This window comes from Meles meles, chromosome 4, assembly GCF_922984935.1.
Source record: "Meles meles chromosome 4, mMelMel3.1 paternal haplotype, whole genome shotgun sequence".
NCBI lineage: Eukaryota > Metazoa > Chordata > Mammalia > Carnivora > Mustelidae > Meles > Meles meles.
In genome coordinates, this window is record NC_060069.1 from 82,906,215 (window position 1) to 82,921,150 (window position 14,936).

At 43.1% G+C, this 14,936-nt stretch overlaps 1 protein-coding gene across 3 annotated transcripts in view; it reads right to left on the reverse strand.

Annotated features, from left to right (window-relative positions):
- Positions 1 to 6,734, reverse strand: part of ARHGEF26 (Rho guanine nucleotide exchange factor 26) — a 122,469-nt gene extending 115,735 nt beyond the window's left edge. The window contains exons 1-3 of one of the 3 annotated variants that reach the window (XM_046003503.1): positions 6,408 to 6,734; positions 5,068 to 6,199; positions 3,670 to 3,709 (exon numbers count right to left, since the gene is read on the reverse strand). In XM_046003503.1, the coding sequence (XP_045859459.1) occupies positions 3,670 to 3,709; positions 5,068 to 6,153 (1,126 nt within the window). In that variant the 5' untranslated portion in view covers positions 6,154 to 6,199; positions 6,408 to 6,734. Of the gene's footprint in view, positions 1 to 3,669; positions 3,710 to 5,067; positions 6,223 to 6,407 lie in introns of those variants that run through there. The other 2 variants (XM_046003502.1, XM_046003501.1) reach the window with 2 other exon arrangements.
- Positions 6,735 to 14,936: the final 8,202 nt, after the last annotated feature.

A 14,936-nucleotide genomic window follows, 5' to 3' on the forward strand; every position in this document is an offset into this window, starting at 1 on the left:
CCATCATTATGCTACTTGTTCTAAACAAACATCCAGATTTATAAAGTGTTTGGTCTCTAGTTTAATAAACAACAAAGAAGCAAATGGATTTTGTCATGGAAGAAAAATTACCAAAAAGTGATTTTCTCACTCGCACAGCTTTGTCCCAAATTCATGCACAGGAAGGGGAAGGATCCATGCATTAAAATACCCACTGAAGCAAAGTTTCCACATCTCTGTTCACCCCTCTTGGAGGATAGTAAATCACTGGGTTTTTTTTTGGGGGGGGGGTGCTAAACTGAATTCATACCCTTCTTTTCCTTCAAAGTCCATCACCATTCATTTACCTATTTTACAAACACGTATTACATACCTACAATGTGCCAAGAGCTGGGAGTAAATGGAAAATAAAAGACACTTCCTGTGCCTTCACGAGCTAAAAATAGGAAGAGAAAATAGTCCAAGGCACTCACTCATTTGTTCATTCAACTGATATCTCGAAAATGCCTACTAGATGCCAACAACTGCTGAGCAATAAGGATACAACAATGAACAAAAAAGATGAAAATCTCAATCTTCATAGAGTGGACATCAAAGTGAGCAGAGAATGACAATAAATAAGTAACTCTTCGGGTACGTCAGATGTTGGTAAGTGTCATGGAGAAAAATAAAACAGGGAAAGGAAGGAAGCGTTACAAAGGGGGTATGTATTTTTTAAATAGGGTGGTTTAGGGAGGCCTCACCAAGATGACATTTAAGCGAAGACCTAAAAAAGGTGAGAAAGCAAGCCACCTTATAGCCAGGGAAAGAACATACCATCAGAGGGAAGAGCAAGTACAAAGGTCCTGGGACAGGAGTCTGTTTTGTATATCTACATGTACAAAGACCAGCAAGGAAGGCTGTACGGCTGAAATGGGGTAAGGAAAGGGAGAAAGCTTAAGAAGGGGAACTGAGGATGAACAGGAAGCAGATCATGTAGGTCCTTGCTTCCATGCCATTAAAGGACTCTGGTTTTCACTCCAAGTGAAAAGGCAAGTCCTTGTTGGGTTGAGGACACAATAATCTTGTACATAAACATACCTATAAGCTGAATATATACAGGTGCTCTGAGAACAAGAGTCTCTCAGCAGGGCATGACCCAGTCTGGGGGTCAGACAATGTTACTAAGAAAAAAATCTAAGATGACAGATGAGAAGTCACAGAGGTAAGGAGAAAGCATATTAAAAAAAAGCCCTGAGGCAAGAAGAAATGTAATACCTTAAAAGAAAAAAGGAAAAGTCCACGTGTAGAGCATGGGTGTCTAGAGGGCAAAGGTATAAGGTGAGTTTAGGGAGATGAACCAGACAGTCTAAATCATGCAGAGGTTTACGGGCAATGTCAAAGAACTAGATTTTTATCCCACATCCAAAACAACTGACTTTCTTTCACACTGCAAAGACTGCATTTTATCCTGATTGCAGCGGGAATCCACTGAAAGGAAAAACTGGATTCTATTGTTGGAGAAAATACTGACTGTGTAGGGAACTAATTAGGATGCTATGGGAGAATGATCACCTGGGTTCCTGGGGATGGGCTGGAGATGGGGGGGCAGAGAAAGAGAGGTGATCAGGATGTTTCCTAGGTCCTTAGGTCCCAACAACGGCACAGGAGGAGATGGCAACACCCGAAAAGATTCAGTGGGCAGAGGGAAAGACTGAATTTGGTTTGGGACGCAATGAGCTTGCCCTGCCCTTCCCACCTACCAAAGCTGGCAAACGTCTGCCCCCTCTCTCAGCAACTGCTGCAGGTTCTGTAGGCACCGTGACTAAAATAATACTGAACTCAATGTGGGATTTTCCTATTCTCGGATTGTCTTACGTGAAACTGATGGTGAGGGTAAAGACTGGGTTACACGTCTGTAGTGCTCTTTAAAGTACTTAGAGGCTGACACAAAACATATGCATACAGTTGATAAGATTCCTCATTCGTTCTCAGCAGAACATCATAACATAGGCAGTAAGAGTTCTCACGCATGATGGGACTAAGGCTTGGTGAGGTTACGATGCTTGGTCAGAGTCACTCAGCTGATGAACAGAAGCAGTAGGAGAGGAACCCAGGTCCCTGACTCCACCATGACAGGTTCTTACCACTCTCCTGCACCTCACCCTGACTTACAGTCTTGTTAGTCATTATCTGTAAGAATTCTGTATTCCTCATGTACATGTATGTAAGAGCAATTTCCAGGTCATCATATTTGAGAAGACACACTATAAAAAAGTTGTGTCCTCTGACTTAAAAAAAAAAAAAAAGCTCAACAATTTCTAACCCTTTGAGACAGAGGTCCCAAAATTAATGTCATATTCAAGAAGATGCAAAACATCTCTAAATACGTGTTAGGGAGACGTTCTGTTCACTTGATGGTCACAAAGTGGTACAAGAGGAAGCCAACTGGACTAAGAACCAGTTATCTGTCCTACTACCGCAGTGTGACAGTGGGCAAGGCACTAAACCTCTCTGAGCTCCCAGTTTCCTCAACTATAAAACCAGGTAGATGAATTTGTCCAAACCAGCTAAAATACTGTATCTGGGTTTCTTCTCCATACAGAACAGTTTCCTAAGATTTGTGCAATGAAAACTTTTTTTTTTTTTAAACTGGTCATGTTGCAATCCTCCAGGGGAGCTGATTTTTATAAGAACTGTATAGGGAAATAGTTTATAATCACCTAAGATTATGTATTTTCTAACTCTGGGTGATTTTACATTAGGTTTACTTACAGAGAGGTATACTCTTCTTCATGACTCTTTAAAGGTTAGAAAAATCTTAACATTTCAAAATATGACAGCAAGGAACTACCTTCACCTTCACCATGTTCCCCAGACCTGCAAGGCTGCAGGTGGGGCTCCTCACTCACTTTGTGCCCTTCCAGTTGGTGGACACTTGACCCATCTGTTTACCAAAGTCCACTAATCTGATTAGGGTTTGAACACCTGGCCAAAGCAGCTTTTCTATATGGATTACAGATTGTTAGGAATATATTTCTAGCAGCCAGGAAGAGTTAGATTTCCCCAAAATTGAAACTTGATAAGTAAACAGGAAGTCAGAAGTAACACTAAAATGTGGAAATATGGGGAAAAGAATATTAAGTCAAAGGAAGTAAGACTTAAGATCTAAATGCCAAACTCAGGATTTTTTTAAAGATATTATTTATTTATTTGAGAGAGAGAGTGAGAGAGAACATAAGAAGGGAGAAGGTCAGGGAGAGAAGCAGACTCCCCATGGAGCCAGGACCCCGATGTGGGACTCAATCCCAAGACTCCAGGATCGTGCCCTGAGCTGAAGGCAGTCACTTAACCAACTGAGTCACGCAGGTGCCCCAAACTCAGGATTTTTAACTAAAAAGCTGGACTAGCTCTTACTCTGTCTCCATTTTTTCAAGGGAGGTGAGGCTAGAGCCAGAGTAGATAAGAATTAAAAATCTAGGACATTGGCTGACAAAGTCATCAACTTACAAAAAATGCTATTAATTCCATTCACTGCTGGTATTACTGGATGAAAATTTAGCTCAGTGCAGAGCTTTGTACTGTATAATTTGGGAAGAAGTTGGACATTTTTCTCATCTTAAGTGTTTTTGTTACTGCAGCTGGATTTCAACTTATAATTGATATTCCACATTGAAACAGCAATAAAAGTCTGGAAAGTCAAATGCTTACCTTCCCCATCAAATGTTCCTTGTCCTTTCAGCATTTTTTTCTAAGAAACAAGAAAAGCAAAAAAGGAAAAAGCAAAGCAAACTATGTATGAATGAGCCAAGTAGAAAATACAACTATTTTAAGAAAAAGTATTACTTCTTGTGGTTACATTCATTAGATTTCCAAAAGCAGATTAGCAGATGATCCCTTGAGTAGTTCACTCATCTGATTTCCATAATCCAATAAAATGGTGAAATAAAATGGACAATGTCCCCCACCCCCAGCAAATGAGCTTGAGAACCCTGAGATGACCAGTAGTTCAGTTCATTTCACTACTCATGATTCACCATCACTGTTAAATTGAACTTTGCTATACCTGTAGAGTTGTGGGGGGGCACCTAAAATGTTATGTAATTTCTTTAAGGCCATGACATCAAAAATAAAATAGCCTTCCTTGTTTATTACATATTGACATTCATATAACTGGTTCCAGTTCTCTGATTAATCAAGAAAAGTTGTGGCTGCCAAAACGAATTTCTGCTGAGATTTGCCTTGTTCCCAGAGAAAGCAGCACATGCACACTCCAAAATATCCTTCTTTAGCTTTCCCCTATCTCTTTAAGTCATGTTTGGCAATATTTTAACACGTGCAACTCCCAGGCCTTTATCAGGGAGCAATACACACAGTTCACTCGAACCTTAAGTTCTGAGCTACTAACTAGTTAGATCCATTCAAGTTCAAGATAAACGGGCACAACAGGGGAATAAAATACAACCACAGACCATGGTGACAGAAAGAAGCAACACAAAGATGACAAACTATTTGTATCTTTTGTAATTCTGACAATCACTTTTAAAATTCACATTTTACCTGAATGGTATTTAGTATGTTATCACCACTCAAAAAGTGATTCTAATTAATTAATGTAAATCAATTACTTCCAGTAACTAAAATAATCAACATGCTCAAAAGAAATGAGGAGTTTCCTGTATCACCCGTGATGAATCAGCAACCCCTAACTGACACCTCTAGACCAGCTCCAGACAGTTGACCGTACAGTCAAAAGTACCATGCCTGCTCTCCACCCTCTGTTCAGTTTCCTGTATTAAAAGTGTTCAGGATTCAGCCCATACCTAATTTGCTGCATTTCTTTTTCACATTAGGTAGGCCTCCACATTTTGCCTGAGATTAAAAAGTTAAAACCGTGATAAGAGTTTTACTTCCTCCCACAAGTTTGCATTAACCTGGCTGTGACTTGCAGAAACTGCATGGCCAAGAGACAGACGTGTACAGGTCTGATCAACAAGAGAATTAAAAGAGAACAATAACTGGTTTCCTCGGTGCCCCTCCTCCCCACCCCCAACACCTTCGCTTTTGGCTTGGTGAATGCCTGGCTTGGTGAGCGACACTCCTGCCCACTCTTACCTTTATCCTTCCCAGACTGGAGAACTTCTCCTTGTCTTCCATCACCGCTTTCAGAACAGGCTGGGACATTCTGTTCTTCTTCTTTGAAGTGGTAGGACTGTCAAAATCAAAGCCACTGACCACCGCCCTGCGATAGGATGTGGATCGCAAGCCTCGCCGCAGAGACCCTGGGCTGTCCACGTCGTTCTCCACGTCGCCCTCATCCTCTGAGGGGCCCAGAGGCGCTCCGAGGCCCTCCACCATGCTGCGCACCTTGAGGAGTCTCCTGTGGGGCTCCACATTCTGACTGTTGGACTTACTTACTTTAATTTCCGAGGCCAGGCTTTTCGGAATGATTTGCTGCTTCCCCACTTTGAGGGCGGCGGGGCTGTTTGTGCTCAAAATCACTGAAGGATTCTCTGGAAGCTCGTTCTCCTGTGAAGGCAGCCTTTGGAGGGGGAGTTTGTGTTCCAAAGACCTTTTCTGGGGCGCAGGAGAGAGTTTCGTGGGTTCTGGCTCAGGGTCCTTAGTCGCCTGGCCAGAACGCGAACCAGAGTCTGGGGAGTCGATTTTAGGCAAAAGCCCATTTGCAGCGGGCGAAGGCTGGGGGCTCGTCGTCGATGCGGTCAGGTCTACCTCCCAGCTGCAGCTGGGGGGCGACTTGGTAGTCCGCTGGGGGCGCAGAGGCTGCGGTAGGGGCGAGGTCACAGTGCCATTTGCTGGGGATTTCGAGGAGACCCCGGACACTGCTTTGGGAGCTTGGGGAGACTTGGGCCGTCGGAGCCGAGGAGAGACAGATCTATATTCCGGGGAGATCGTCCTCCCATTGGTCACCACTCTCCTATGGGCACACAGAAGCAGCGGGTTCCCCTGGACCGTCCTGCCCTCCGAAGCGGTGGGTACCTCGGTGGAAGCCTGCACGGTAGGGAGCGTCCCTCGGTCCTCCACGGGGAAATCCGTGATCAGCAACCCGCTGGGGCTCTGGTAGGACTGGGGCCTCGGCTTGCTCCGGCCCAACAACTGAGGCTGAGGAGTTGACCGCCTCCGCCACAAAGGGGTTAAGCTGTTGCTAGAAAAATCCACTTCACTCTCGCTGTCCATAGCGGAGACTCTGAGGTCAGCCCGAGAAGGAACAGCACCCAGTTGCCTAAAGAGGAAAGAAATCATGGAACTTTGCCTCCGGACAAGCAGGCACGCCTTGCAGACGCACTCCAAGCCTGGCGGTCACCCGACTGCTGTGCGCGACACAACTGCGTGTCGACTACCCACCCCTGCTAGGGCAAAATCCGCGCCCACCGCAATGCGCTGTCCGTGACAGAAATCTGGGCTGTGACCAGGCGGAATAATCCAATTACCTCCGCGACCCTCCAGCGCCCAAAGACCACCCGCACGGAAAAAGCCCGCCACCAGTACGCAGGGTGCAAGCTGATGCACAGGAAACTTTGCGACGAGTTCAGCTTTTTGGAGAAACTTGCCGCCGCGCGACGCTCCCCTCCGCCGCCATCCAGCTGCCCAGCCTGGTCGTTGGCCCCCTCTCGCTCGAGCCGTCCGGCTCCTAGGCGGATTTACCTTCGGGGCTTTACAGAGCCCAGGGCCAGCGAGCGCCCACCGGCCCTTGGGTGGCCCGGGTCTCAGACGGAATCGCAGCAGCCGGGGAGCTCGGGAGAGCACAGAGGCCGACCCGAGCCGTGGGCTCCGCCCTCAAGCTTGGTCCAGCCCTCAGCCTTAGCCCCGCCCCGGCCTTAGCCCTTCCCACCCTCCTCAGTCGCGGCGAGCTCTGAGCCTGCCTTCCCGCCTTGGCGTACCTTCCATCTCCTGCCGTCTCCCTTTGAAACACTGGCGCACACGTGGGCTGGGTGCGGAACTTCAGGGTTCCATGCCGGGAGCTGTGGGCGCTCTAAGTGGTTGCCAGGAGCACAGCGTGAGAACGAGCGTGGGAGCCATGCGGAGCTGCAATTTAGAAAGCCCTGGGGGCAGGGTTGGGGGGAGGTGCTGAGGGAGTGGGGGGGTGGTCCGCGGCGAGGAGGGTTTGTGAAATTCGTGAGATGGGACTTGTAGCTCAAATGCTGAGAGTCAGTTCCCTCTCAGCGCTGGGGTGGTCTTAAAACACAAATCTGATCCCCTCCTTCCCCAGCTTAAAATATTTTATAATAGAGACTGGTAGATACCCTTGCTTGTGCTTCTAGTATTTCCGGAGGGTTGTGTGCAGGCAGCTGGGGAGGAGGGGGGTGGGGGCGCGGTGGGACTGGGTACCTAGGAAACTGGTGGGAGCGGGAATTTTCTTTCAAAAGATCTTGGATCTTTTATGCTTTGTGGGGGTTTTTTGTTTGTTTTGTCGTTGTTGTTGTTTTTAGAAAGGGGGAGGGGCAGAGGGAGAGAAAGAAAATCTTAAGGGAACTCCACCCCCAGCGCCAGCCGCTCTGGGGCTGAATCTCACAGACTTTGAAATCGTGATCTCTGAGGAAATCGAGGTCCAACCAACTGAATCAAGCAGGTGCCCAGAACACTTTGTTTCGAATCCTGGATTTTACCATCTAAAATATAAATGTAAATTAAATTACAAATATATATATATACATTAAATAAAATTCAAACTCTATAACTTACAAGGCCTTGCAGGATCTGCCTACCTCTGCAAGTCTTTTCTCCCAACATTTTTTCCTTCATTATTCTTCGGCCACAACCACTTCAAGTTAGACCTCCTCAGAACCAGCCCTTTTGTTCTCCTTGACCTTCTGAGGTGTTACTCCGTCAGAGATTTCCCTGACCCCTCCTGAATCAGACCACAGCCCTGTTTATATTCCCCCAGCCACCTGTTCTCTTCCTTTTCTACATTTAGTGACAATTTACATATTTGCACATTTATTTTTGTGTTTATGTTTACTATCTGTTTTGTCTTCTTTGGACTGTAAGCATCAAGAGGGCAGAAGCCATGTTAATTTATTGCCCCTCTGTATTCCAGCCCCGCAGTGGGCACTTAGTATTTGTTGAATGAATTTGTGAGAGGAATGAAGTAAGGACAGTGACCATCTTTCCAGAGTGCTCCATTGCCAAGTAGTACAAAGTTGGTTGTATCCTGGCCAAGTTCCTGTTACGTGAGAAGAATAAGGCAAACTTGAGAGGACAAATGACCATAAGATCTATGTAATTAATTCTATCAGCAAGACTTGTGGGCTGTTCTCCAAGTTCTCATTCAAGATTCATGCATTCATTCAGCAGAGATACAGTGCACATCCACTGTGTGCAACTTAAGCTACTCGTTTTTGCCCTACATACATTGAATGTAATGGTCAAAATAGTGAGAGGCAAGCTCTGGGCTGTGAGATGAAGCATGAGGATTTTTATGTTTTATACTTTTCTATATTACCAAATGCTGTACATTAAGTATATATTACTTTGATTGGAGATACTTCTGTAAAGGAGAAGTGGCATCAAGAATTTTTAAAATTTTTTTAAAAGATTTTATTTATTTATTTGACAGAGATCACAAGTAGGCAGAGAGGTGGGGGGCGGGGGGGGGGGGGGAGGGAGGAAGCATGATCCCTGCTAAGCTGAGAGCCCTATGTGGGGCTCTATCCCAGGACCCTGAGATCAAGACTCCAGCAGAAGGCAGAGGCTTAACCCAATGAGCCACCCAGGTGCCCCAAGAATTTTTTTTAAAAGATTTTAAGAAATTTAGGGGTACCTGTGTGGCTCCATAATTAAGCATCTGCCTTTGGCTGAGGTCATGATCCCAGGGTCAAGCCCAGCATTAGGCTCCCTACTCAGCAGGAAGCCTGATTCTCCCTCTTCCACTCTCCCTGCTTCTATTTCCTCTCTCGCTGTCTCCTGTCAAAATCGTTTAAAAAAATTAAATTTAAATAATTTTTAAAAATTTAAAGAATACAGGCTAATTACATATTCATACATACCCACTTTTTAATGCAGAATGTTTTCCATACTAACATATTACTTTTATACTGGAAAAGTGTAATTTAAAAATGCTTAACTAATGATAAATGAAGTGTTACCTGATTCAGAATGCAATCTGTGACTTATGTTAAGACGTTATAAATGGTGATAATCTCTTCAACCTATGTTGGGTCTGCAAACAAGTGTAGCAGAAGACTGTCAAGGAAATCACAGGATCTTCCTACCTCATTCCTAGGCAACTACATCATATCCACCAAAACAAGAACAGCAAGACACCAAACTCTGTTCCTTCACTAAGGGAAGTCTGGAAATTCACAGACATACTGCATAGTTTAGACTCCATTCACTTTATCATATCCAAATTGAAGCCATCTTCATTCGTATATGCCACCAAGAAAGGAAAGAGTTGCCAATTAAACTATGACACATGTTGTCATACAGGATTTTTGTTTTCTACTTTTTTAAAGAGTGCTTTTAGACTTAGACATAGATTTTTTACATTAATGTGCATATAGGGCAAAGGGAAATATAAGCAAAATAAATTGAGTAAAGAATTTCTAAAAATTGTGTACACTAAATCTAACTCTTCTGAATTCCTTTTCACACTAGAGCATCAATATGTGTGTTTTTCACACAATATCATTGATAGGATAGCATTTCTTAAAATACCCTAGTCTGATCTCTGGAATTTGCTTCCTAGCCACTGACAATCATTCTGCAAGTTTGATGCTGGTACTATCCTATTTGATCAAAAGCATAGTTTTCTTTTTCAGCTGAATCTTATGCCACCATTAGCTCTGCAGCTTCTCTGTTAATGGCCACAAAGAAGTTTCTGACAGATTAAATTCCATGCCTTAACTATAGTCCTATATAATACATCAGATGCTTATATCAGCCTCTTGTTGCTTTAGAATTTTCTTCACCTAATCTAACACACTTGGCAATTTCTTTTGCCTTCAGTAGCATCTTTTATCATGACTTTGATGTGTGTAGTATTAAATTGCATAAAACTCAGTGAAATGGTGACAATTAGAACAGTTATGACCATTTTCACAAATACAGAACCAAGGCCAACAACATCATGACTGCCATTTGGCCAAGGTCTCTTTCTTTTTTTTTTTTTTTTTTAAGATTTTATTTATTTATTTGACAGAGAGAAATCACAAGAGAGGCAGGCGGAGAGAGAGGAAGGGAAGCAGGCTCTCCGCTGAGCAGAGAGCCCGATGTGGGACTCAATCCCAGGACCCTGAGATCATGACCTGAGCTGAAGGCAGCGGCTTAACCCACTGAGCCACCCAGGTGCCCCCCCAAGGTCTCTTTCTTAAGTAAGACATATCCCAGTTTCAGATACATTAAAATGTGGGGCTAAAATACTTCTTAGAATTGGGGAGATGTATATATTGAATTAATGAGGAATTATATATTTCAATGGTACATATGTATTTTTTAAATTTTTAAAAATTAATTTTTCCAGTTCTGTTGACCTACATTGTACTAGTTTAAGGTGTGCAGCATAATTTGATATATGTATATATTTAAAAATGATTACAAGTTAGTTAACATGCATTACCTCAGTTATAATTTATGTATGTGATGAGAACTTTCTCAATTTGCTCTTTACAACTTTCAAATATACAATAAAGTATTTACTATAATCACCATGCTATGCTTTAGATCCCAAGAATTTACTTATAACTCCCAAGTTTGCCCCTTTTCACCACTTTCACTCCTTTGCCCTAATGATATTAAAATATTCAATGGTATAAGATACTAGAGGCTGAGAGACCAATTATTGCTCTATTTACTAAACCAATTTGCATTAATCCCTAATGATATGACTCACAAAATAATTAAGCTATTTTTAAGTGTCATTTGTTTGGTAACTAGATCTAAAATATTAAAATAATATAAGAACCCAACCTGAATAAGATGTATGCTAGACTCTCTGTTCTCTGTACACCTTTGTAAAGAAGTCTGGGTAGAACTAGGCCAGAAGAATAGGTAAAATATTGGGAGGTGGAGGACAAGAGAAGCATACCCCAGAAACATGTCTCAGCATGAGCAAAAACATGGGGGGGATGACTGGAAGACATTTATTTAGTGCCAACTGTATGTCAAACATTGCATTCGTTACATATAATTCAAACTCTCATTAATCCTGTCTCCACTTAAATATGAAGTGCCGAGGTTCAAAAAGCTCTTATACTGTTGGTGAGTGGCGAGTCAGAATCCTAACTCAGGTCTGTCAGACTCAGACTTCAGAGCCCACAAGCACCACATACCAGAAACTAAATTCACAAGAACTGAGAGTTTGTGGTTGGAAGTAGCAGGAGATTCATGTGGCTATCTATGGTGAGAACAAAATGTAGTATGTGGCATAAACTGAGGGTTCTGGATATTACCTGGATGGTATCTAACTCTCTCTGAAAGGATGTAAACTTCACTATTGTTTAAAACAATAAATCTGATGGGGCACCTGGGTGGTTCAGTGGGTTAAGCCTCGCCTTCAACTCAGGTCATGATCTCGGGGTCCTGGGATCCAGCCCCGCATCAGGCTCTCTGTTCAACAGGGAGCCTGCTTCCTCCTCTCTCTCTGCCTGCCTCTCTGCCTACTTGTGATCTCTCTCTGTCAAATAAATAAATAAAATCTTTAAAAACAACAACAACAGTAAATCTGTCAACACAAGTCTCAGAAATAAAAATAAACAGATTTGTTTGTGGATTTAAAAGAAATCCACCTAAGCCCATAAACTCTGAGGGAAATCGTAGAGATAAATTAGAGAAAAATATTGAGATATATATCTCTATCTATACACACACACACAGAATAGGCAAAGTATTAATATCCGTAATGTTCACAAATCAATAAGAAAAAGGTAACAACAGAAAAATGACCAGAGTGAGAATGCAGATTTTTTAAATTTTTTAATTTTTTTTAGGGTAAATACCTAGTAGTGCAATTGCTGGGTCATAGGGTAGTTCTATTTTCAACATTTTGAGGAACCTCCATGCTGTTTTCCAGAGTGATTGCACCAGCTTGCATTCCCACCAACAGTGTAGGAGGGTTCCCCTTTCTCCGCATCCTCGCCAGCATCTGTCATTTCCTGACTTGTTAATTTTAGCCATCCTGACTGGTGTGAGGTGATATCTCATTGTGGTTTTGATTTGTATTTCCCTGATGCCGAGTGATGTGGAGCACTTTTTCATGTGTCTGTTGGCCATCTGGATGTCTTCTTTGCAGAAATGTCTGTTCATGTCTTCTGCCCATTTCTTGATTGGATTGTTTGTTCTTTGGATGTTGAGTTTGCTAAGGAGAACGCAGCTTTTAGAGAAGACACAAATGCCCACCACACACGAAAATATATTCAGCCTTGGGGCGCCTGGGTGGCTCAGTCGTTTGGCATCTGCCTTCGGCTCAGGTCATGATCCCAGGGTGCTGGGATAGAGCCCTGCATTGGGCTCCCTGCTCAGCTTGAAGCTTGCTTCTCCTTCTCTATCACACTTCTCCCTCTTTCATGCTTCTCCCTCTCTTACTCCCCCTGCTTGAGTTCCCTTTCTCGCTGTGTCTCTCTTTCAAATAAATAAATAAAATCTTAAAAAATATATATATATATATTCAACCTCAACAGTAAAAATACAATTAAAATAGTAATGAGATCAGAGGTCTTCATCCATTAAGTCAACAAAGATCTTCTTTTTTAAACCCACTGTTGGTAAAAGTGCAGGCAAGAGAGAGTTCTGACTCATTTACAGTAAGAATGTAAATTGGTACAACCTTTCTTGAAAACAATCAGACGATACATACTCAAAATCCTGTAAACAGACAAATGTTGATGTATTAATTCCATTATGTAGGATATAATCCTGAGGAGATAACCCTCGAGGTGTGCAAAGAAGTATGCTCAAGGATGTTCATCAAAACATTTCTTACTATGCCAAAAAATTAGAACCACACCAAGTGTTCATCGATAGGAAACTCATTAATAAATCATGATGTACAATGCAACCCCCCAAAAATTAATAGTATGGATAAAGAATTATTCATTAAAAAATTCAAAATATGTAGGGGAAAATAGCCTTTAAACACATCATACAGAATGTCCTACTTTGTGTTTTTAAAAATGCAAATACTGGGGTGCCTGTGTGGCTCAGTGGGTTAAGCCTCTCCCTTCAGCTCAGGTCATGATCTCAGGGTCCTGGGATCCAGTCCCGCATCAGGCTCTCTGCTCAGCAGGGAGCCTGCTTCCCCCGCCCCCTCCCCCCCACCCCCGGCTGCCTCTCTGCCTACTTGTGATCTCTGTCAAAATATAAATAAAGTCTTTTTAAAAAATGCAAATACCTATTGTATAGACTTCATATCTGGATTTGGCATACTTAAAATGTTAGCATGTTCACCTCTGGACACCTCTGGACCACCTGAGACACCCAGTCACCCCTGGGTAGCAAAATTTCTATTATGCATTGTTGTGAAACACATCACCTTACCACATAGTTCCTTAAAAAGCAACTGTTAAGGGCACCTGGGTGGCTCAATCATTAAGCGTCTGCCTTTGGCTCCGGTCATGATCCCAGGGTCCTGGGATGGAGCCCCACATCTGGCTCCCTGCTTGGCAGGAACCCTGCTTCTCCCTCTCCCACTCGCCCTGCTTGTGTTCCCTATCTTGCTGTGTCTCTCTCTTTCAAATAAATAAAATATTTAAAACAAACAAAAAACCAGATCCATTAAAAAAAATGCAATTGTTATTATTTATGGCTTTTCACCATCCTGTGGGCTGGTGCTTGGGTTTTCTACTGAAAACCCTAGGTCTCCCACAAGCCATGGGATGGGCTGGATCAGAAGGACACCGACAGCCTCACTCACATGTCTGCGGGTTGGGGCTGGCTGTTATCTGGGACTCTTCAATCGTCTCTTTTTCCGACCTTAAAACAACCTGGCCTGGCTTAGTGGCTGGTACAATGAAAAGATAAAGTCAAAATGACAAAGGAAAGTTTGGAAAGGATATGTGAAAAGGAAGTTTTGAGAACTGATGAGTTCTCACTGGAAAAAGAGTTTTTTTTTTTTTTAAGATTTTATTTATTTATCTGACAGAAAGAGATCATAAGCAGGAAAAGAGGCAGGCAGAGAGAGAGGGAACCATGCTCCCCGCCAAGCAGAGAGCCCGATGCAGGGCTGGATCCCAGGACCCTGAGACCAGGACACGAGCCAAAGGCAGAGGCTTAAACCACTGAGCCACCCAGGCACCCCTGGATAAAAAGTTCTTAAAAGGAGACTTTCTACAACATATATATATATCTCACTTATGATGACTTATATATTACCTTATGTGTTTTTAAAAACATTTTTTGAGCACTTAGGATATACCAGGTCCTCGTAGAAGGGCTTCAAATGTATTAAATAACTTAATATTCACACTAACCTTATGAATTAGAAACTGCCACTATCTCCGTTTTATAAATGAGGCAACTATAGCACAGAGAGGCTAAGTCCTGGTGGACTAGCTCCAATCTGGCTCACAACTATTAATCCATTTTTTATACTGTTTGTGACTCCATTATTCATTTATATCCACATTTTCACACACAAAATGTAAGCACCCCAATGTCAGACTGGTTCTCTATCTCCTATAGTTCTTCAGTAATGGACAGATTGATCAATTGAGGACAACGTCCAGAAAAAGAGGAGGTAGAGGAAGAGGGTTGTGAGAAGGTGGGGCAGGATCAGCAAAGTATCCTCCAGAGAAACCAGGTTTGAAATGGAAAACGAAGCAAGCAACTCCATACCATGTGCGGGGTACTCAGGGTAACTTACTAATAGAAAGACCAAACAGACCGGGAATCCATGGCGCTACGCCCGCATTCTCCACTCCCATTCAGACTTTCATGCACAGGTTTTACAGAGCGAGGGGCATGGTGGTGAGGTCAAAGTAGTTTCATCAAGGGGCACCATCTGTGCACCAGCGGGTCTCTACCAA